The 24,965-nt window shown below is 32.2% G+C and overlaps 1 protein-coding gene across 8 annotated transcripts in view; it reads right to left on the bottom strand.

The window, feature by feature from the left end:
- Positions 1-24,965, bottom strand: part of DOCK7 (dedicator of cytokinesis 7) — a 203,895-nt gene that overhangs the window by 131,973 nt on the left and 46,957 nt on the right. For all 8 annotated transcript variants that reach the window (XM_012767100.2, XM_012767098.2, XM_075998923.1 and 5 more), the window contains exons 10-14: positions 23,154-23,234; positions 21,303-21,468; positions 15,808-15,950; positions 12,008-12,101; positions 10,846-11,008 (exon numbers count right to left, since the gene is read on the bottom strand). In XM_012767100.2, the coding sequence (XP_012622554.2) occupies positions 10,846-11,008; positions 12,008-12,101; positions 15,808-15,950; positions 21,303-21,468; positions 23,154-23,234 (647 nt within the window). The remainder of the gene's footprint in view (positions 1-10,845; positions 11,009-12,007; positions 12,102-15,807; positions 15,951-21,302; positions 21,469-23,153; positions 23,235-24,965) is intronic.

Raw genomic sequence — 24,965 nt, forward strand, 5'->3', positions numbered from 1 at the left:
AGTTAGTAATGATCACACCACTGTATTCCAGCTTGGGAAACAGAGCAAGACCCTGTCTCAAAAAAAAAAAAAAAATTCTAAACTTGCCTGAATAAAAAGGACCAATGATTATATAGTTCTTAATACTATATTATTAATTTCAAAACTAAAATTCAGTCCATTCAGAGTATATACAAAAATCTGTAATATAAATTTTGAAACTAATGATTCATTTTGCTACAAAATAATCCAGAGTAAATGTTTCATATAGTTTATTTATAAAGCCAAATGAAACAGTAATAATACTATATTAAAATAGGTTCACTGTCTTTTAAAAAAAGTAGAAGATCATGATTACTAAGTCATACTGACTTTAATATATCATTATACCTTAACATATTTGTTAACTTATCTATAGTATATGTATTTTATACATTTTAACATTTAATACTGTGAAAACAAATAATTTTAAAGAGATCTTATCAGAATACATAAAAATGAATGTATTTGTGGCATCAAGTTAAAGTTTAATAATTTATTTCCCTAGACATGCTGTGAACCTAATACTTTTGTGTAAGTTTTCAAGTAGAATTAAACATTATTACAAGTTATTGAATAAATAGCCTAACAGACATGTATGTACATTTAAAATCCAGTAAAGATTCAGTCCCTAAATTATAGAAATTTAGATTATTCTAGTTTTTAATTGACATCACAATAGATGTATGATTATTATTTCTAATTTAAGTAATTTCAACTCTAAATCTCAAAAAAGTATTAGATACAAATTTTTACCATAATATCGTTTGTCAGTATTTATTTTTAAATAAGTTTTTAAAGAAACTATCAACAAGAAATAAAATTTTAAATTAAACTCAGTTTTTAAAGGATATGGTACCCAAGTTATATAGTGACTAACCTTTGACAATATTCAGCATGATGTATTTCCAATTATCCAATATACATGTAATATATATTTTTATATATCACATATATAAGATATGTATAATCTATATGGATCCCACATAAATATTTTGTTCCAGAAAAGTACAGAATAATAAAGGCAAGAATAGGTTATAATTTTCAGAACCACAGCCCAAGTTGTCAAAATTAACACTGACTTTTTTTTTAAGACAGAGTTCTTACTCCGTTACCCAGGCTAGAGTGCCGTGTTGTCAGCCTAGCTCAGCAACTTCAGACTCCTGGGCTCAAGCAATCCTTCTGCCTCAGCCTCCAGAGTAGCTAGAACTACAGGCATGCACCATCATGCCCAGCTAATTTTTATATATATTTTTAGTTGGCCAATTAATTTCTTTCTATTTATAGTAGAGAGGGGGTCTCGCTCTTGCTCAGGCTGGTTTTGAACTCTTGACCTTGAGTGATCCACCCACCTCAGCCTCCCAAAGAGCTAGGATTACAGGCGTGAACCACCACACCCGGCCAACACTGACTTTTTTAGAGCCAGAATGCCAAAAGGATGTTTCCACCACCACCCCTCAAAATTGGAAGCTTTCAAATGCAAAATAATTCATTACTTAATATATGAGTTGCTTCCTCTATATGTTTTACTTTTTTTAACAAACAATTCTTATATGAAATGTTTCATTTTGTTCCTTTTAAGAATACTAAATTAGATTTTTTTTTTCCTCATATAAAACTCAGATTGAGGCCGGGCATGGTGGCTCACGCCTGTAATCCTAGCTCTCTGGGAGGCCGAGGCGGGCGGATTGCTCGAGGTCAGGAGTTCGAAACCAGCCTGAGCAAGAGCGAGACCCTGTCTCTACTATAAATAGAAAGAAATTAATTGGCCAACTAATATATATATGTATAAAAAAATTAGCCGGGCATGGTGGCGAATGCCTGTAGTCCCAGCTACTTGGGAGGCTGAGGCAGAAGGATTGCTTGAGCCAGGAGATTGAGGTTGCTGTGAGCTAGGCTGACGCCATGGCACTCACTCTAGCCTAGGCAACAAAGCGAGACTCTGTCTCAAAAAAAAAAAAAAAAAAAAAAAAACTCAGATTGAGAGAGAGTTCTGGTAGAAAAAAGAAACAAGTTTTTTCTTTATGGTTCACAAAATTATGTCCTTCTGTCCTCACTAATTTGCTTAAAGTGTTTGAATTTCACCACTAACTCACAGCTGTCTAATCTAATGGTCTTTTCTCAGTCTATCTTCCATTTAATCTCTTTATTACTTATTAATAACAATATCCTCTTCCAAACTTGACATTCATTTTGCTTTCACAATACTACAACACTCTCCATGGATTATCCCTTACCTGAATCCATCTTTATAACCCTATTCCTTTCTCATATTTAGTATTATTGGCCAAAAAGCATAACTTTCAATCATCTTGTCTACTCTGACTCTCAGACATGCTATCAACTATCATGGACCCATCTATTTTCCATGAATAAATTTCCAAAATCTCCACATTCTTCACAGGCCTATTTCTGGTTCCCCTTCTTATATGGCCTACCTGCCATTTCTCCCTTCTGTATCCTACAGTCCCTTTCAAATTCAACATATCAAATAACAAATTCATCAGCCCTTTACTGCCACTGCTATTCCTTTCGACACTTTCACACCCTCCTCTTAATTTCTTTATCTCTATTAATATCACCACCATGCTCCCAGTCACAGAAGCCCAGAACCTGGAAGACATCTCTGACTTTTCACTTAACTTTATGAACCACTTTTAGCCACCAAGTCCAGTTCAATTTTCTTTTGAAATGTTTCTTAATTTGATAAGTTTTCTTCCCAAGGACTGTCTTTAGCTTGAGTTCTAGATTATCTAAATAGTCTCCTCCTGGCCTCCTAATTTTATTTCTCTCTCCCCATCAATCTTCCTAAAACAAATTTGTAATGCCTGCATACTACTTTGATCTTTATCTTTCAAGCTTGTCTATTGAAGAGGTGTAACAGCTGAAGATAAGGAAAACATATCTTTATAGGATAAACTGGCTTTCTAGAAGCACAAATTTCCTTTAGAATCTTACTGGAATCTTACCATCAATCTTAGAATCATATCTTAAAATTGCATGTAGATTTTATTTTATACTTCATAAATCCATTAATATCTTCATATAAAGATATTTATTTTACCCCTAAATCTTCTAAAAAGTGATGCTCCTATTAGATATATATATTTATTCTGTGGAGTTGCATATCCCATATAGTTGCCCTGAGAAAAATGTATACTCCCATTAGAATAACATAGGCCTAGAGAACAAAATCTAAATCCCTTTCAGGTATCAAGAGTTCCTATAATCTGACCCCAAATTACCTCTTTACCCATTTTTTCTGCAAGACAAACCCTGTGCTCTAATCAAAACATCCCCTCTATACTTTCTTAATGTATTTATTTGTTTAGAATGCCTCTCCACACCTTTCTGATTGGCTTGGTCCTATTATATTTCAAGATGCAAATATCTCACTTCTTCCACAAATATCCTAGTAAAATGACAGCTCCATCCTCTGAAAGCATGCAGCATCACAGTCTATACCCCTCAAATGGCACTTAGTAAATGAAGAAAACACAGAAAAGTAAACCTGGCAAATCATAATAATAAAAATTCTGAAAAATAACAATAAAAACTCCAAGAGCACCAAAGACAGCCAATCTACTTAATTTTAGTGAATTATAAGGAAATTTCTATACCAAAGTTTACTCAGAACTAGTATGAATTTTACTGAAAGCAAATATACAATTTCTCATTTCAGGGTCACCTACTGTAATATAGTCTATTTACATACTCTATTATCCTAGAATCAACATGTTTTGATGCTAACATTTTCTTCCTAATAGCATAACTCATGGAAGTCAATTAACTCACTCATTAATAAAAAAAGGTATTCATTAATGAATATTAACTAAGCATCTACTATCTGCCTCCTTTACAAAACCTATTCCAAATATTTATTCATATATATTCTACCTTCTGTTATAGGATAATCAAATTTCCTTGTGCTTTTTTTCCCCATCACTAACAACCACACACACTAAATTTATGCATGTACTTACTGTGATTATCCAACACAGCAATTTTAAAAACTGAAAAGAAAGTGAGCAAACAATTGCCTCTTTTATCAAAGTCCAAAGTATTCTCATGGCAAACCAACTAGGGCAAAATTACTCAATTGCTGTGAAATGTGCAGTTCAAGGTCATGAAAGTAGGACTAACAATCTCCCATAATAAGCTTTTTTAAAATGAAATTTTAATGACATTTTAGGAAAGGCAAAATGTAATTAAGCATTCCATATAAAACATAAAAGCTATTTTTCTGAATTCATGTTTAACTCTAAGAATAGTCATACACCTAATAAAATGATTAGGTCTATTTGAAAGAGTAATAAATTACAAGCTTAAAAATGTAAGGTTATAGATGTTTACCTTCCAATAAGGAACCAAGCCTCAGTTTCCATACCCAACAGATGGGAATAATAATAACCCTGCCAAATCTACTTCATAGGGTTGTAATCAAGTCAGATAATATATCTGAGTAGTTTTATGAACTATCAAGTTCTAAATAAACATATATACCTTTAAAGACTGGATCTTGGGAATCACTCTTCACATTCCTTTAAGTAAATAATCTGTACAAATGCTCCTAATTAAAAAATACTCTAATTCTCAGGATAGAAACAAAACTGCTCTTTTCAGTCTGCTCCTGCTTCTGAACTTTACTCTTTCCCCTGAGAGTCTGAGATAACATTCCATCACCTCAGATGCAAGCCCTGAACTAAAAACTCCAGGGTGGCTGTGCTGAAATGTCAGGAAACAGAGGTCTCAACTCAAGAATTTTTATAGATAAAATAAACTAGGACCAATTAGATAGAATGAAAGTCAAAGTGGTATATCTAGGGCAAAACCAAAATAGCACAATATGTGGCAGCTGCTTGAGACATCTATGAACACTAAAAATAAAAACAAAGACATCTATGAACACAAAAAATAAAAACAAAAACACAGACCTCTTCTCTCTAAAGAAGGGGATCATAAACTTGAATGGAAAAAATATGCTCCTTAATTTTCAGTAACATTCAGCTGAAAATTGTACTTCCTTAAATTATGAATGTAGAAAACTAACAACAGCAGGATTCCAGTATATGAAATGCTGTCATTAATAGAAGCCGTACATATTTTTATATTACAACTATTGCAGATACCTCAAAATATTGTTTTTTACTATTTAAAAAATATAATTGCTTTCAGATTTGAGGCTAAATCCTATTATATAATTCATTAATAAAGAAATATCACTTTAATATTTTGATAATTTTAATTCAATGTAAGTGATTTCCTTTGTAATCCAATATATTTTAGTTTATGCATTTAAAAACATTACAAGTTGATGTCCCTTATCCAAAATGCTTGGGACCAGAAATCTTTCAGATGTCAGATATTTTTTGGATTTTAGAATATTTGCATTAAACTTATGGTTGAGCATCTCAAATCTGAAAATCCAAAATCTGAAATGCTCTAATGACCCTTTCCTTTGAGCATCATGTTGGTAGCCGTTTCAGATTTTAGAGCATTTTGGATTCTGGAGTTTTGGATTTGGGATGCTCAACCTATATTCCAAAAAAGAGGCTGATAGGATTCACAAGACTGCCACAAGTTACCATGGCACACAAAAACTCAGGAACCCAACTTCAAAAGGAGGTCTACTATAATAAACTCGTTTAAGAAATGCGAATTATTAATACATGGCTCTCATATCAAAACATAAACAGTATACATTTACTTGGTCTGACTGGACAAGCTGTTCCTAGAAACAAAATTTAGGAAAAACATGTTATCAGTGTACAATAAGCTTATTAAACACCTTAAGAAAAAAACTGGTAAAGGTAAAATTATGAAGAGATCATAAAACATTTTCTTATTGTGGCTAATTTTTTAAAGTCTTTACCTGTTAAAGATACATGTTGATGGATTTATAAGCAAAATGATACCTAGACTTAGCTTCAAAAAGTAGTAACAAAGGGGTGGGGGAATAAGCAATAGATAAAACAAGAATGACAATGGGAAGTTAATTAATACTGTTTGCTTTACCTTAATGTATGTTTGTAATTTTCCATAATAAAAAGTTTAAAACTATAGTCAGATTAGTTCAGAGATAACAGAATTATAAGGATTATTAAGAGATAGTATGGAGCATATTCCTAACTCCTAAAGTCCAGATTGATATCCTTTCATTTTGTTTTTCACACTAATAATTACCAGGTCTAAACCACTGCATTTATTCTTACATTCTTAGTAACATTATATTTGCCAGATACAATCTTTCAAAAATACTGGATAAAAAAATAAAGATACAAATGTTCAACAGTACAACTAAAGCTATTTTTAGGAAAGAGGCTAACTCTAACAATCCCACCAATATCATGTGTACTGTGGACATAACTCTTAAAAACTGATGTCAATAAAACACATAAGCATTTGCTAAATTAGGGGTACTGTGTTCTATTACAATTCAAATCCAACAGTGGTGATCAAGTAACAATTTGGAATAAAAGTAACACTGTACCCAATCTATTACCTAACTTTCAGATGATTTCAGATATTCAATAAAGGACTTTTTTTCCCACCAATAAGAAAGGGCTCTTTATTTGGTTTGCTTAATGTAACAACTGCACTAGTACTTTTTTTTCTTTAGGATGCTACAATAACATACGTATTTCCTTGATAAACCAAGCATTTTAAGTAAACTCCACTTGTTTAGTGCAAAAAAGACATCTGTCATTCATTCATTTCCTGATTGCTTGAAAGGATCTTAATCTGTGTATCCTCATTTACCCTATGGAGAATTTGAAAAGAATCTGAAAAGCTTCCTCCTGGGTTAACCCTATGTAAGTACATAAGTGACCAGCCATGTGTAGGAAAAAAAATGATAAGAGTTTGTTATTTATTTATTTGTTTGTTTGTTTTGAGACAGAGTCTCATTCTGTTGCCCTAGCTCACAGCAACCTCAAACTCCTGGGCTCAAGCGATCTTCCTGCCTCAGCTCCCAAGTAGCTGGGACTACAGGCATGCACCACCATGCCTGACTAATTTTTTCTATATATTTGTAGTTGTCCAATTAATTTCTTTCTATTTTTAGTAGAGACTAGGTCTCGATCTTGCCCAGGCTGGTCTCAAACTCCTGACCTTGAGCGATCCTCCCACCTCGGCCTTCCAGAGAAGAGTTTATTTAAATGTGAAAATCTCTAACTTTAGATATAGCTTAATAGATTTTATTAAGTCTTTAAGAAGTCCCAACAATGTCTTTAAAAGTATATTTTTTAAAAAATCTATACAATACAAATAAATTATGTCCCTTTTAGATAGCTTTCTCTAAATTGTCTGATAATGAACATAAAAATTGGAAGTGAAAACTGTTAACTAAGAGGAAATCTGTCACTTTCAGAACATAGTTCTTTTTCCTATGGTTTCTCACCTCAGTCAAATGCTTCCTTTTCAATAAGATTCATTAATTATCTCTCTATTCAGACAGTAAGTTTTTATCTTTTTTACCCCATGAGATCCTTTACAATTCTCTCAAGTTTCTTACTAAAACTAAATACAATGTGTTAATATTTTCTGAAAACCCACAATAAAAATGCTTAAATTCCTAGTTTTCTCAGATGTAAATTTGAAACCTCTGGAACTTCATCTTTGTCATCTGTAAAACAGGGAAAATCATATTGGTTCTGTGCAGGCTGCTATGCAGAATTAATGAGATAATGACCATGTATAAACTATAAAGAGCCCTGCCATCAACTTTATTTTCTTTTTTAACGTTATTTACTGGGAAGATGCACAACAAAGACCTGTATAATGACCACTGGTGTTTATTGCCAGAAATTATAGCTCATCCTAAAACATTCCTGAGAAGGCAAAAAGAATCCAAATGAGTTAGAAGATAACTATTATCATGATTCAGCACAACCATTCAGTTAGCAAATATTTATTGAACTTTCTGTAAATTATTGATGATAACTGTAAGCTCTTATCTGTTGAGGTCATACCACCTCTTTTATCATTCCAAAATTATTTCTCTCTCCTAGGTTTTCCAGATCTGTTAAAGGTTTTTGTTTGTTTGTTTAAGAAATCATAAATTCATAAACATATTAGCTGTCCATGAGACTAAATTTTTCTAACAGTATTAAGTAGAATAAGCAACCTACATGATTTGATTTTCAGGTCTCGTGGACATTGATGGTCTAAATAATAATACAAAGCAAACCAATATTGACTTTGATAACCTCCCTTTTGAAACCATTCTCGTATCCAATTATACTCCAAAAGCCCAATATCTTCATGCTTTTTAAGCCAATCTCTCTCAAGTTGTGTAATACATGAGTAAATGTAATCTAATAAAGCCAATGATAACAATGACTAACTTCTATTGAGCATTTAATATGTGCCAGGAACTTCATTTTATATGAATTTATGCTCACAAATTTCTAAGATATAGGTACTTTTATTATTCCTATGTTCAAAGGAGAAAATCCAGTCATTCCTCAGTTTTAAATACAATAAATCCTCACTTAATGTTGTGAATAAGTTGTTAGAAACCATGATTTTAGGAAACAAACTATAGCAGGTCCTCAAATAATATTGTTTTGTGTAACATTTCCATACAACACTGATAAGAAAAAACAAATTAGTTTCATTATATATCATTTCGCTTAAAGTTGTAGTTTTCAAGGACCTATCAATGATATTAAGTGAGGATTTACTGTAATTCCTAAAATGAAATATAATTATAAAATATTGGTTACAGAAACCCATCTCCCAATTTTTCATAAGCTACACATATAATCATACCATTTTAAGTATCATAAAAATTATTACTTCTTTATGTAATTTGAAGATTATTTTTAAAAGGGCACAGTCAATTTTATAATCATTGTATCTTTTTAAAAAGAGAAAAACTCTATTTGGCAAAAAAGTAACAACTGGAAAAAAGTCAACAAAATATACTAATCACAGTTCTACTCCTATATTTTCTTGTAGTATCTAACTTTCTTTATTTCCCTAAGGACACCCTTATATTAGAAAATTCTTACTCTCTTACTTAAACAAAATAATGCATCCTTCTTGCTTCAACAGCTCTCACTGGTAATACATTATGAGCAGAGTACTATGATCATCTTCATGAACTAACAAACTTAATTAGTAATCTTGACATCTGTATCACAATTTATTAATGTCTGGTAACAGGTTAAAGGACTTTACAGGAATTCCTTACAAGCTATATATTAAACAACATAAATTTATGCAAAATTCTAATCTAAAATCAATTCATTTCGATGAAAAATATTTCTAAAAAGCCTAGAAAACTTCCTCTGCAAAGAAGTTGCAAAGGGGAAACAACTGATCATGTGATGTATTTCACTGTCCTGCAAAAAAGTCTTTATAGAGAGTTTTAGTAATAACACTAAAAATAAGCCAAATGATGTAGAAAATGAGCGAAATCATGTAGAGTCTTACAGACTATAATAAAAAATTAATTATTTTTCTACTTGTAATGGAAGCCACTGGAGGGTTTTAGACAAAGGAATGAATGATCTGACTTACAACTTTTAAAGATTTCTCTGGCTGCAATGTTGAGAACTGACTGAGATAGGAGCAGAAAAAGATGACAAAATTAGAAAGGTATAGCAAAATTTGAGATCAGCAGTTATCCAATTTGGTATCCTTTAGCCCCATGTGGCTACTAAGCATTTGAAATATGGCTTATCTGAACCAAAATATACTTTCAGTATAAAATACACATCAGACTTTGAAGATTTATAGTAAGAGAGAAAAAGTAAAATATTTCAATAAGTTTTTACATTTATTACATATTAAAATATTTTAGATATTTTAGGTTAAATAACATGATTAAAATTAATTTTACCAGTCTCTTTTTTTAAATGTAGCAACTATAAAATTTTAAATTATTAATGTGGTTCTCATTATATTTCTATTTGACAGTCCTGATCTAGATGGTGACTTAGACTAGAATTTTTAAAAGGTGGAAATGGTAAGAAGTATTGGATTCAGGATACATGTTGAAAGTAGAGCCTACATAATTTGTTGACTGAATAAATGTGAGAGGTAGGGAAAGGAATGAAACCATTATGATTCCAAAAATATTTCCCTCAGGAACTTAGTAAATGGTGGTGAAGTATACTAGGATGGGAATGTCTGGAACAAAATTTGAAGTCCTATTTTAGAATCTTATGTCTGAGCTGCCTGTAGGACCATCTTAACAGACATGTCAAGTCCTGGTCTCAATATTCATAGATAAAGAGATCATCATTCATAAGGAGTATATGCAAATGGTACACCTGGGGTTGTATAGTGTTCATCCTGGAAAGTTATATCAAACAACTTCGCATCAAGTATCCTTTAGGTGGTATATATTCAACAAATATTATTAATTGTTAGAACATAATTCAGGCATATAAATTTGATTCATGTGTAATGCTAGATTCTGCTACTAAAAATATTTCAGGAAATATAGTAATTAGAAGTTCAAATGTTTTAACCTAACAGCCCAGGAATCAAATCCTAGCATCACCACACTAAAATATGATACTCAGCAAAATTTTTAATCTCTCTATCCCTTAGTTTACTCATCTCTAACATGAAAGTAGAACCCACATCATAACATAAAGATTAAATAAGATAATGCATGTAAGGTAATTATTAATAACATTATACCAAGCACAAAGTAAAGGCAATACATGACAGCTACTCATAAAATTGTGCAGTAAAAGATGGAGTCAGTAACAAAGCTACATAAGATTTTTGGGGAGTTTCATTCTAGTTCTACTTTAATATCAGAATATACAGTATATTATCTCAGAATTCTCCAAGATTAAAATCTCTTACCTGTAAGTAGTGTTTGGAACATAAACATCCCTGGCAGGAAACTCTAAAATTTCTCTGGTAGGTCTAACTCTACTGTCAGGGTAAAGCTTCACTTGAAGCAGCTCTGGGGTTAGGCAATAATGGGGATTTTCAGGTGCAGGAGAAATATCTATCTTCAGCTGAGCTGCATATTAAAATATATCATAAAAACAATGTAAACATGATATACAAACACTTCATGTTACAAATGTTTTTTGGATGGCTTTAGACCTTATTTTTTTGCAAGAAGTGTGGGGAGAATACTGCAGAAACCAAATTACTATCATCTCAGAAGTCTAAGTCAATTCATTTTACAAAGTCTCAAATATTACTAATACAGACATAAGTGCATATAAAATAATAAATTCTTATAGAATAAATGAAAGAAAATGAAGGAATAAGTTTTAAAAAACGAAAAGGAAAACAGAGGGAGGGATCTAACATAAAAACAAGCCAACATTCCAAAGTTTAAATGGTTTAATTTTGACTTAGCAGACTTCACAACATTTTTACTCTGGAATGGTTTGCTCTGACCATGATGTGAATCTATTTTTGAATATTTACCATTCCATGTGAGTTTTTTCGCTCTAGAAAACAACTTTAAGCCATGATATTCTGATTTTAGTATAGTAATTCCCCTTCATCCATGAGGGATACATTCTAACACCACAAGCAGATGTCTGAAACCTGTAGATAGCATTGAACCCTATATATACTGTTTTTTCCTATGCATACATGCCCATAATGAAGTTTAATTTATAAATCAGACACAGTAAGAGATTAATAATTAATAGAGTAATTATAACACTATAAGAAGTTATGTAAGTGTGGTCTCTTTCTCACTCTCTCTCAAAATATCTTAATATTTTTACACCACAGTTGACCACAAGTAACTGAAACTGAGAACGGTAAAACCACAGATAAGGTGGGACTACTGTCCTCAAAGTATCAAAGGTACCAAATCATTCATCCAAACTGTTATAACATGTGTTCATTAATGAGATGAAGAAGACTGACAGGTACTGAGCATAGAAAAAGGTATAGGCCAGATAAGGAAAAAAAGGAATACATAATTAAAAGCAATATAACACATTAGTGATAATAATTTAAGTTGTAATCATTTCTATTCAAAATTTTAAAATACCTGTAATAGGCCTTAGTCGCCGTAAGACAGAAGATGGCCTTCTCATATCAGCAAGGAATTTGTATAGATCTTCATCACTTAAGCGGTCTCCTTCCTGATTTCAAAGATAGTGGGAAAAGTATTTGATAAACAAATACAGTAGATGGAAAATAAATTTAAATTGTTTGATAATAAGCATGCCCTTTGGCCAACAATGTAACCAGAATAAAAAATAAAATTAACATAATTATAAATAAATATCATACAACTTATTACCCTTATTTTTATGCTTTCAAATTTTACTAAGATTTATAATACTATTATCTTTTTCTTAACGTATTTATTTATAGTCTGTTATCTATGCCTATAAGGTATCACAGAAATACCCTAAAAACCAATATGAGTTAAAGATAGATGAAAAATAGAAAAGATAATATAGCCATAAAACCAAAAAGCAGACTAATATAAAAATGAGTCTTATAAATTTGTTACACTTGAGTTCATATCTGTCTTTTCAACTTTATACCACCTAATTTCTCAAATGCAAAATTTGCAGCATCGATTAAAAAAAAAAAAAAAGGAATAAACAACAACAAAAATACTGTTAAGGAAAAGCACAACTATCCTAATTCTAAGACCAGAAAGAAAACTCTGAAAGGGCCTCAATCAATGGGAAAGAGAAACATAAACACACACACAAAGAATCATATCGAATATAAAATTTTCAACTTAATATTAGTATTTTTTTTCCTACAATTAACCTAGCTAGGGGTTGGTTTTATTCTTTTATTGAAGGGTCAGTCTGTAGATTTTATTAAACCAATCTGCCGCTTTGACATTTTATTGTTTTTGTACATATTTCATATATTGTCCTTTTCTCTTATGTGCTAATGAATATATATATATACATACACACACACACACTTTTTTGCGAGACAGAGTCTGGCTTTGTCACCATGGCTGGAGTACAGTGGTGCAATCATAGCTCACTACAGCCTCAAACTCCTGAGCTCAGCTATCCTCCCACCTCAGCCTCCCAAAGTGCTGAGATTACAAGCATGAGTCATTGTATCAGGTTGGTAATGAATATATTTAAGACTACTTTATTAATGTGAACTTACTTTGAGCCATGTCCCATTTGTTAATTATTATATTGTAAACAGGGTACAGAATTGGTCTTCTTTTATCCCATTATGTAAAAAAATTATTTTTAATTTCTAAGTGGTTATACTTTTTAATACTTTTAATAGTTTTTAGTGAGTTATAGTCAGAAAATTTTACTTTATGAAGTATTTTTCAGTGACTTTACTATGACGAATTATTGCAAATGTTCCATCAGTTTGCTTAAACAGTGTACTTTCTCCTTTTGAATATGGAAGTAATAAAGAGTGGCCCTCATTCATAATAGATAATAATAAGGGCCAATTTAAGTGGCCCTTATTCATAATAGATTCAAATTATCCTAGACTTAATTATTTCTGTCTACTTAACCTCTGAAATTATATTACTGGACTCCATTCCTGACTACCTGTTTCCATGCCTTTTGGTAAATGAGATACAATTCCCTCCCTATTATGGCCACGTGTCTTGCTTTGCCAATAAACAAATATGACGAAAACAAAGACTTGAAAAGCATTTGCACAATTTAGCTTGCCTTGTCTCTTAATTTGCTGCCACTGCTATAAGAACATAACCAAGCTGGCCTGTTAGAAGATAAGAGTAGAAGTTGAGAGACATGGAACAGAGCTGAGTCATTTCATTCTTCCCAGCAGAAGTCAGTCTTTATCAGCTGATCCCAGCCAACCTCTAAATATGTGAATAAGCCTAGTTCACTGGAGCCTTCTAGCTGACACCTCTTCCTCTACATTGCTTGTGTACTATGGTGCACTACTAAAGCAATAGATAGCTTGTATTCTTGTCACCAAATAGAACAAATGTCCTTACAACTACTGTGTGAGTTTGATTTTGTTTTTAAATATCCATGTATTTCTAATAATTCTGGTTTAACACATTTCAAATCTGTATATAAATACTCATGATTACCATATCCCAATTATAGATAGCAATCTCTCATAAATTGAAAAAAAAACTGCCTTCTGAGTCTCATTTATGGGAAACTTGTGCCTTGAATTCTACTTTATTAAAATTATAGTGTCTGTTCTTACTTAATTTGCATTTGTCTGAAATATAATTTTCCATCTATTTAAAAATACTTATGAAAACAGTTCATGCTCTGGTAAAAAGGAATTTGAGGAGATAAAACAGTTGATGCTCACGGTTCAAAAAATTTTTTTAATACTGTGCTGTACAAAACACAGTGTAAACATTTTGCATTGCTCCATTATGTCCAACAACCATTTATTTTTAAGTTTTTATAATCACTTTGAACTATTTTCCAGTTACCAGCATTCAAAGCAGTGCCATGGTGAATATTTAAAAAACACAGGGAGAAAGTGGATGGCCTGTTGATTTAAATTTACAGTATACCAGTTCAACAATATATAGCAGGCTACAGAATGAATAGAGAGCTGTGGAAACAGGAGCAGAAGTGATGTAGCAGCTGGAGAAGTGGAGTGTGAAGTGTCATACCTACAAGGTTGTGTCATTATAGTAAATCTATTGCCTCATTTCTATAGCTATATCTGATCTATCACTTTATCCAAGTGTGGCCTTCTCCAGACTTTTTCTCTTACTATTATCCATAATAAAAAGACTGTTACCACTTCAGACACTTATCACTTGCTTTTTTTCCCATTAGAGTCTCTTAGAGCAGCTGCCTATGAATAGTACTGACATGTAACAGTGAAGAGGGCTTCAAGTAGATTTCTATCTATCAATTCAAAGCACATTCTGCTATCAGTTCTTGCTTTCTCAAGTTACGAGGTGTCACTAAGCTGGGATTGCATCCTCTTACTCAGAATAACATCCCAGAAAAAGTAATTTTGAGACAATGACAATTCTTAGCATTTCCTTCAATCTGCTCCAAAAACACTTGGATGGTACATTTTTTCAGTTTGTTACATGAGTGAGTACAAGTTTTCTCCCCATTCTTATATGGTTCTAGTCATCTGGTCACTCACCACAAAGAATTTCAAAATTTTCTAACTTTGATTCACAGTATAAAATCTATTTTACACCAAAATACAGTATACAAATATACACATGCATGCACTCACACAAAAACTGGAGGATAAAAGCTTTCCTGAAGCAATATTTAACCTTACCATGTACAATGAACTATTATTTTTTTCTACTCTACTACTATTTTAGGAGTTTTCCCCCCATCAGCTAAGTATTGTCTAATAAGCTGATTTCCATTATCACTAATAAGTCATGACTGGCATTTGAAAAACACTGATTTGACTCATTATGTGAAGTGGAGGGAATAGATTTACAAATAATAAAATGTTTGATCAAGAACCTCTTGTGTCTATAAATTCATTTGTAAAAATAACACTGACCTCATTCTAGCATTACTAGGACTTGAAAGTTCTATTCCATATACCTCTAAGAAAAGTAATAAACCATTAATATTTAAGAAAAGATTACTCTATTACAATTGAGAAATAGAATATAAGTGTGTAAGATTGATTTTGATGTATTATCACTTAAGGTCAACATTTAAATAAATATAAAAATAAAACAGGTACAATATAAATTATTTTCTACTCTTATAGTGATTTTTATTGTTATTCTTAAAGTTTTTTAAATTTATTGAAATCACACTGATGTACAGGTACAGTACAATTACTACTTTTCCGAAACTAAAAGAAACTTGTGTACAAACATTCCCCCACAATTCCTACATGTCAGAACAATACCTGCTTAAAGAAATTAGTCACTGTGAGAGTAGCTGGTCGAAAGCTGGTCAAATTACAAGCATCATCTCCACTTGTTGTCCTTTCAAGTGATCGTCTGCCAACAATACTAGAATTCCTTCTCTCTGACCAAGACCCTTTTCGCTCTACCAAGAAAAAATATATACATATCTTCATTTTCATAAAATTTAAATTTTGTTTTAAAGTTTTCCAGACATAGGGAAGAAACCAATAAGTTAAAAATAATCCACTCACCATACTGATTATAGTAGAAGAATTTGACTTTTGTAGAGCTCAGTAAGAACATAATATAATCTAAATCTTCTGGTTCGCTTTTTACAACACCCCTAGTGTAAAAATAAGTTTCTGGCACACAAAGATTTATGTTTATGACCAAAGACGAGCTACGACAAATAGTTACAGAAGAACTACACATTTACAACAAAATATTCACCACAATGGAAATTTTAGTCACCATATAATGGTCCCTCAGCCTTAACAGTTGAGTTTGAAACAGAATTGTCAGATAAGCTGCGTTCAAAGTATTTGTAAGATAATCCTATAATTTAAAACCAATAGTACAATTAGACTGAGAACCAATAGTACGATTAGATTAGATTGAATTAACAAGGAAATAGAAGAATTCAACAAAACTATAAAAAACTAGACACAATAGACATTTATACTACAACACACTAAGCAAGAACAGAATACACATTCTTCTCAAGCACTTAGAGAACATCCACCCAAGACAGTCTATATACTATACCATAACAGAAGATATAATAAATTTGAAAAGATTAAAATCACATAGTATGTATTTTCTAAGAACAGTGGAATTAAACTACAAATCACTAACAGAATAAAATTCAAGGAATTCACAAATATTTGCAAGTGTAATAGCACATTTCTAAATAGCTAATGGTAAAAGGAGGAATTAACAAGACAAAGTAGAAAATATTTAGGAGCTATGAAAATGAAAATACAATATACTAAAACATTGCTAAAGCACTGCTCAGAGGAAAAATTTATAGCTAGCTATAAATGTCATTAAAAAGAAATATCTCAAATCAGTAATGTAACTCTGTACCTCTAGAAACTACAAAAGAAGAGAAACTAAATCCAAAGCAAGCAGGACACAAAAAAGACAATAGCAGAGTGGAAATGGTGAAATAGAAAATACAAAAACAATAGAGAAAAATCAATGAAACCAAAAATTGTTTCTTTCTTCAAAAAGATAAAATTGACAAACCTTTAGCTAAACTGATGAAGAAAAATAGAAGACTCAGATTACTAAAATCAGGAATGAAAGAGAGGATATCACTACAGACCTTACAGATAAAAAGGATTATACAGCAATACCATAAACAACTGTATGTCAACACTTAGATTAGATAACCTATATGAAACGGACCAATTTCTAGAACGATATACAGAAGGAACTAAAACCCACTCAGATGAAAGAAAAAATCTGAATGGACTTAAAACAAGAGATAGAATTAGTAATGAAAAAACTTACCACTAAGAAAAGACCAGGTCAAGACAGCTTCACTGGTGCATTCTTCCAAACTTACAAAGAATTAATACCAGTCCTTCAAAAACTCTTCCAAAAAACAGAAGGAACACTTCACAACTCATTATATGAGGCCAATATTACTCTGATACCAAAACCAGACAGAGGCATCAAAAGAAAGAAAAGCTACAGACCAATATACCTTATGAAAAATCCTAAAGAAAATACTAGCAAACAGACTCCGACAATGCATAAAAAAGATTATATGCCATGACAAAGTAGTACTTTTCCTAGAAATTTAAGATCAATTTAACATCCCCAAACCAATCAATCAATCAGTGCAATATACCACATTAAAAGGATGCAATTTAAAAACATACAAATCATTTTCGTAGGGACAGAAAAAGTATTTTGCAAAATTCAACAGCCTCTCATGATAAAAACACTAAAAAAATTAGGAACAGAATGGAACATCCCCAATCTACTGAAGTACATCTACGAAAAATCTACAGCAAACATCATACTTGATGGTGAAAGACTGAATGAAATTGCTCTAAGGTCAGGAACAAGACAAGGATATCCACTTCTATTTAACATTGTACAGGAAGATCCAGCCAAGCAATTAGAAAAGAAAAAGAAATAAAAAGCATCCATATTGGAAAACACAGTAAACCTATTTTTATTTGTAGATGACAAGATCCTATATATAGAAAATCCTAAGAAATCTGGGGAAAAAACAATTGGAATTCATAAATTCAAAAAGTTCTCATAATATAAGATCAATATAAAAGGTCAATCATACTTCTCATTAGAAATGGACATTCTGAAAATGAAATTAAAAAACAATTCCATTTAAAATAGTATCAAAAAACAATAAAATATTTGGGAATAAATTTTACAAGAGAAGGACAAGACTTATACACCACTACAAAACATTGTTGAAAAAATTGAAAAAGATCTAAATAAATGAAAAAAATCCCATTTTCATGGATTTGAAGACTTAATATTGTTAAGATGGAAATAATCTATAAATTGACAGATTTAATGTAACCTCTATAAAAATCCCAGCTGCCACTGTGCAGAAACTGACAGCTGATCCTAAATTTCATATGTAAAAAAAAGGAACCCAATAGGCAAAACAATCTTGAAGAAAGATAAAGTTGGAGGATTCATTCAATTTCAAAACACTATAATGCTAAAGTAATATGGTATACCACTGGTATAATAAGGCTGCATATACAGATCAATGGAATAGCATTGACAGTCCATAAATTAACCCATACATCTATGGTCATCTGATTTTCAACAATGGTGCTAAGATCATTCAATGGGGAAATAATAGCCTTTTTGACAAATGGTGCTGGGACAACCAAATATCCACATTCGGGTGAAGTTGGACCCCTACCTCACACCACACCACAAAAATTAACTCAAAATATATTATAAACATAAATGTTGGAGCTAAAACTATAAAACTCTTAAAACATATAAGTAAATCTTGATCTTGGGTTAGATAATGTTTCTTAGATAACACCAAATGCACAGTGACAAAAAATATATAGAAATATTGAACTTTATCAAAATTTAAAGCTTCTGTGCTACAAACAATACTGTCAAGAAAAGAGAACTCACAGACTGGGAGAAAACATTTGCTAATCATACATTAGATAAGGAATTTGCATCCAGAACATATAAAGAACTCTTACAACTCAGTGACAAGGAGATGAAAAACCCATTTAAAAATTAGGCATCAACGATAAAAAAAAAAGACCAAAAAAGCTATTAAAAAATGGTCAAAGGATAGGAATAACTAGTTCTCCAAAGAAGTTACACAAACATCCAATACACACAAAATGATGCTTACCATTATTAGCTATCAGGGACAGGCAAATCCAAACTACAATGAGATACCACTTCACCTGTAGTAGGAGAGCTATTATCAAAGGACAGATAACAACAAGTACTGGCAAAGATATAGAGAAACTGGAACCTTCATATAGTGCTAAGTAGGATTTCTGAAAATGCAGAAGAGTTGGAACACATCTTTGCAGTTCCTCAAAAGAATAAATATAGAATTGCCATATGATCCAGCAATTTCACTCCTAGGTATATATCCAAGAGAAATAAAAGAATATGTCCATATAAAAGCTTGTACATGAATGTTCATTACAGCATTATTCATAATGACCAAAATGTGGGAAAAAACTAAAACAACTGATGAATAGATAAATAAAATATGGCATTAAAATACAATGGACTGTCAATAAAAAGAAGCCATATACTGATACATGATATACAACATGGATAAGCCATGAAAATATAATGCTAAATGAAAGAAGATAGCCATAAAACACCACACATATTGTATAATTCCATTTGTATGAAATGTCCAGCATAAACAAATCGATAGAGAGAGAAAGAATAGTAGTTGTTTATGGCTGAGTTTGGAGATTTGGGATCTCCAAACTCAGATTTGGGAGATGAGGAACGACTACTGCTAACAGGTACAAAAAAAGTGTTCTAAAATTAGACTGTGGTTAGTGCTGGTTGCACAACCCTGTGAATATATCATAAAAATAATGAGCAGTGAGTCCCCATTTAACATCATCAATGTTTTCTTAGAAAAAGTGACTTTAAGTGAAACGACATATAATGAAACTGATTTTACCATATGCCAACCGATATAAACAAGACTTAAGTTCCTATGGCATACTTCTGGTCACAAAAATGACATTAAACTTCTAAATTAAGACCCAAACACTTCTAATACTAAACATTAAAATAAAAGTGAGATATACATACTTTTTTTTTTTTTTTTTTGAGAAAGAGTCTCTCTTTGTTGCCCAGGCTAGAGTGAGTGCCATGGTATCAGCCTAGCTCACAGCAACCTCAAACTCCTAGGCTCAAGGGATCCTACTGCCTCAGCCTCCCGAATAGCTGGGGCTACAGGCAGGCGCCACCATGCCCGGCTAATTTTTTCTATATATACTAGTTAGCCAATTAATTTCTTTCTATTTATAGTAGAGACTGGGTCTTGCTCTTGCTCAGGCTGGTTTCGAACTCCTGACCTCAAGCAATCTGCCTGCCTCAGCCTCCCAGAGTGCTAAGATTACAGGCTTGAGCCACCACGCCCGGCCAAGAGATATACATACATTTAAGATTACTAAAAACAAGTAAAATAATTATTTGCTCAATTTTTGGTGAATCAGTGAGTGAGAACAGTCACAGCGGTGGTAGGTTAAATCAAGGTATAAATGTTTGCAAAGCAAAATTGCAAGGAGCACCTCCTACCACTACACAGTTTGAAAACAAGCAATAACAAATATAGTGAGCTGAACAATTTATACTGCATTGTTTATTGTCATGCATTTGTATTTGATTACATACTTTATAAATTTTTATTTGATAATAATTTATATTCATTCATTCATTCATTCATTCATTCACTTTCCAAGTTACTGCTTGATGCTTATTCCAGTTCAGGGTCATGGGTGGGCAGAGACTAACCCAGAGGCTCAGGGTGCAAAAGCAAGAACCAATTCTGGACAGGACTCACACACACAACCACACTCACTCAGATTGGCACAATTTGGACAAGCCAATTAACCTAACATGTACATGTTGGGGATGTGAGAGGAAACCAGAGTACCCAAAGAAAACCCAAACAAACATGGGGAGAATGTGCAAACTCTCTACAGATGGTGGCCCAGAATTGGAGTCAATTTTTTTCTCATCAATGTTGTAACAGAACAATGTTTAACAAAACAATGTTATTCAAGGACCTGCTGTATTGCATACTATAAATGAGTGAATTATATGGTATGTGAATTATATCTTAATAATGGTGTTAAATGAAAAAGAAAGCAAAAAAGGAAAATTCTTTTTATGCAATATCACATTGCAAATTTTACAAATAAAACAAGCCTATGTGAGGAAAAAGGAAAAAAGTATACACTTAAAAATATTTTACATGAAACACTCTTACCTCCAGTACTGATTTCTACTTCTGTAGAATCTCTCTCCAAACTCCCAGCGCTGCTAACAATATTCATCAGATGGATCGCAGTCCAGGCAAAAGGCATGCGATATTTCCCAAGTCTTTGGCAAAACTGATCAGCTTGACTTTTCAGCTTCTCCAATTTTTCCTTATTCTGCAAACCAGAACTTTATACATTATATGATTACACTTGAAAGCAATCAACTAAAGGCTATTTCATACTATAAAAAGGACAGGTTAAGAATTTCATTTCTCAGCAAAGATAGAAAAACTATTGGTACCTTTCAGAAATCAAGTAACAATGTATTATCTAAACCACTGAACAAAGTCAACACATTCTGCAAATGTATGCATAGAGTAAGTCTTTAAAACTTGTTTGTGATTATGTTATTCTTTGGAGAAAAAAAGGAGAGCAAGTGCCAAACATGTATTATGTGTCCCAAGTATTATTTTTGGAAAGGAAGCATACCAAGGTCTAGCTGGTAACCATAAAATATTTTGTTATAATTTGTTAAATTTTTTAATCTGTAAAAGATGGAAGCAACTGAGCCCATCTGAAACAGTCCCTAACTTACAACAATGATAAGGTGGTGGGGGTGACACACAAATAAGCCAATGATAAGTAAGCTAGGAATTGTAATAAAAGAAGCAATGAAAAAAGTATAAGAGGACTATACCCTGAAAAAAAAAATAGTCTAAACAGTACATGCATATCTCAAAGACTTCTTGAGGCTGGCTCAACTTTCAGGCTATTCTTGAAACAAACATTAAGGTGGCCTGAAACAGCCAACGAACACTTGAAGACTAAAAACCTATACCACCTCTTTCACACACTCTTTGCAAATAGGATTTGGTGAGGTATATTCCAATGACAATGCCCTATCTTGGGACTCAGGGCTGGGAAAATATGGAACAATAGTTAAATGGTAGCACTGTTTATATCTATTTTACCACCAAAACAGATTCTTGCTTAAAGAGCCTACATATCAAGTATATTTAACCCTATCTGTCTATGTAAATATGTAAGTTAAGAGTAGAGTAAGCTGCTAGCATACTTACAAGTTCCATCTAACAGAACAAATTTAATTTGTAAAATGATGACCTGGGGAAGCCAGAATACTATTATTTTAACTCTTGAGTTCAACCAGATAGCCAAGGATCAGAGAAACATACCATGTGCCCAGATCTACCTATATTAGTGAAAAAAGCTCAGTTCTTGTTCTGAATCTCAGGAAAAGAGAAAGCAAAACATATTCTAGATTTTGGTAGATTGTTCAGTATTTCTCAAGCATACCTTTCCTAGCAGTTCCAGTATTAAATCTTGTATTCAAAGATCACCTGTAGTCTGGTAGCTAATTCAGGGTAACTTAAATTTGATATCAATTATTCAATTCTTTTGCATTTATACGTTTATTTAAATTCTAGAAATTAGTCGCCTGATGCAAAAGAGATTGTATTTTCTATTTTTACAATATCCCTTATTTGCAGCCATATGAAAGCCAAGGATAATTGTTTTGCTAGAAAAAGTGTTATCAATATCACTATTTTGTAAATAAGGAAAATTTTTAATTATGTAGGAGTTAAACTGAATTAACTTAGTTCTCTCCAAGAAAAAAAAATTTAAAGAATCAATTAGTTTTGAGATAGGGCAGATTTTAAGGACTAGAACAGCACATGACACAAACTAGAAGACAAAGGAAATAAAGAAAAAAGGAAGATAGGAAGTAGGCCAACAGAAAAAAATGAATTAGTAGTAAACTTTTTTTAATACGCTTTGTATAGTATTCTCCCAAATTAAAATGGTAATAATGTGGGAGAACTAGAAGCATGACATTCTACCTTGGTGGCATCTGCTTCTTTGAAAATCATATATGGTTCTGCACACTCTCCAATATCTCCTTGCTGTAGAACTTTTTCTAGCTGTTAAAGGCAAAAAAATAAAGATTAATTAAGCATTAAAAAGTCAGCCTAAACTGCAAGGATGGTTCGATATCCAAAAAGCCAGGCACAATGGCTCATGACTGTAATCCTAGCACTCTGGGAGGCTGAGGCAGGAGGATTGCTCAAGATTAGGAGTTTGAGGTTGCAGTGAGCTATGACGACACCACTGTACTATAGCTGGGGTGACAGAGCGAGACCCTGTCTCAAAAAAAAAAAAAAAAAAAAAAGCAATGTAATATATCACATTTACAGATTGACAGAAAACAAAAAAATACATGATCATCTCAACTGATATAGCACAAACTTTGGAAACCACCCTCAACATAATAAAAGCCATGTAAGAAAAGCTTATAGCCAATATCATACTCAAAGGTAAAATACTAAAAACTTTTCCTCTAAAAACAGGAACAAAAAAGGATACCCACTTTAACCACTTCTTCTTCTTTTAATTTTTTTTAGGCATCATCTTACTCTGTCTCACAGGCTAGAGTACAGTGGCATCATCATAGCTTACTGTAACCTCAAACTCCTGACGCTCAAGTGATCCTCCTGCCCCAGCCTCCAGAGCAACTTGGGTTACAGGCGTGCGCCATCATGATTGGCAAATTTTTCTTTTTTTTGTAGAGATGGGTCTTGCTCTTGCTCAGCTAATCTCGAACTCCTAAGCTCAAGCGATCCTCCTGCCTTGGCCTCCCAAACTGCTAGGATTACAGGTGTAAGCCACCACAACCGGCCTACTTTAGCCACTTCTATTCAAAATAGCACTAAATATCCAAGCCAGAACAATTAGGCAAGAAAACTAAATAAAGGCATCTGAATTGGAAAGAAGTAAAATTATCTCTGCAGATGACATGATCTTTTACATGGAAAAATCTAAAGATTCAACAAAAAAATTGTTAGAATAAATGAATTCTTGAATGAATAAATGAAAGTTATAGGATACAAAATCTACACGCTAACAATGAGAAATCCAAAAAGAAAATTTAAAAGAAAATATTTTTAATTTTGGTAGGAATGTAAAATGATATACTTCAATAAACGTACCAGAAACAAATAAAATTAATGAATTAAAATGTAAAATAAAATAAAATCTGATGATAGCAAGTGTTAAGAAGGAAATGGAGCAATTAAAATTCTCAAACACTGCTAATGGGAGTTAAACTCTACTAACCATTTTGAAAAACTGGCTGTTTCTATTAAAACTGAAGACATAAATATCTTCTGTTGCAATAATTCAACCCCTATAGATACCCAATAGAAATGCAAACACATTTGTTCCAAAAGTCATGTACAAGAATGTTTCTAGCGGCATTATCTGTAATAGTCAAAAGCAGTACAGACATCATATTGAAAGAAGCCAGGCACAAACTATATATATACTAAATGATTGCATTCATATGAAATTCAAGAAGAGGAAAGCTAAATGATGGTAATGGAAGTTGGAATACTAGTTATCTGGCAGAAGGGAGGGGTAGTGACTATAAAGAGAAAACAAGAGAACTCTCCAGGGTGATGGGAATATTGTGTAGCGTGAGCTCAGGAGTAGATACACCGATGAATACATGTATAATATAATTCTTCAACCTTTTTCCCCTAGATATTTATACTGTATGGATCACATTGTATATATTTTATATTTCAATTTTTTAAAATTGATAAATACCAAGTATGAATAACTGAAACTCTTATTCACTGCTGATGGGAATGCAA

The sequence above is a fragment of the Microcebus murinus genome, chromosome 2 (assembly GCF_040939455.1).
Source record: "Microcebus murinus isolate Inina chromosome 2, M.murinus_Inina_mat1.0, whole genome shotgun sequence".
In the NCBI taxonomy this organism is placed as follows: domain Eukaryota; kingdom Metazoa; phylum Chordata; class Mammalia; order Primates; family Cheirogaleidae; genus Microcebus; species Microcebus murinus.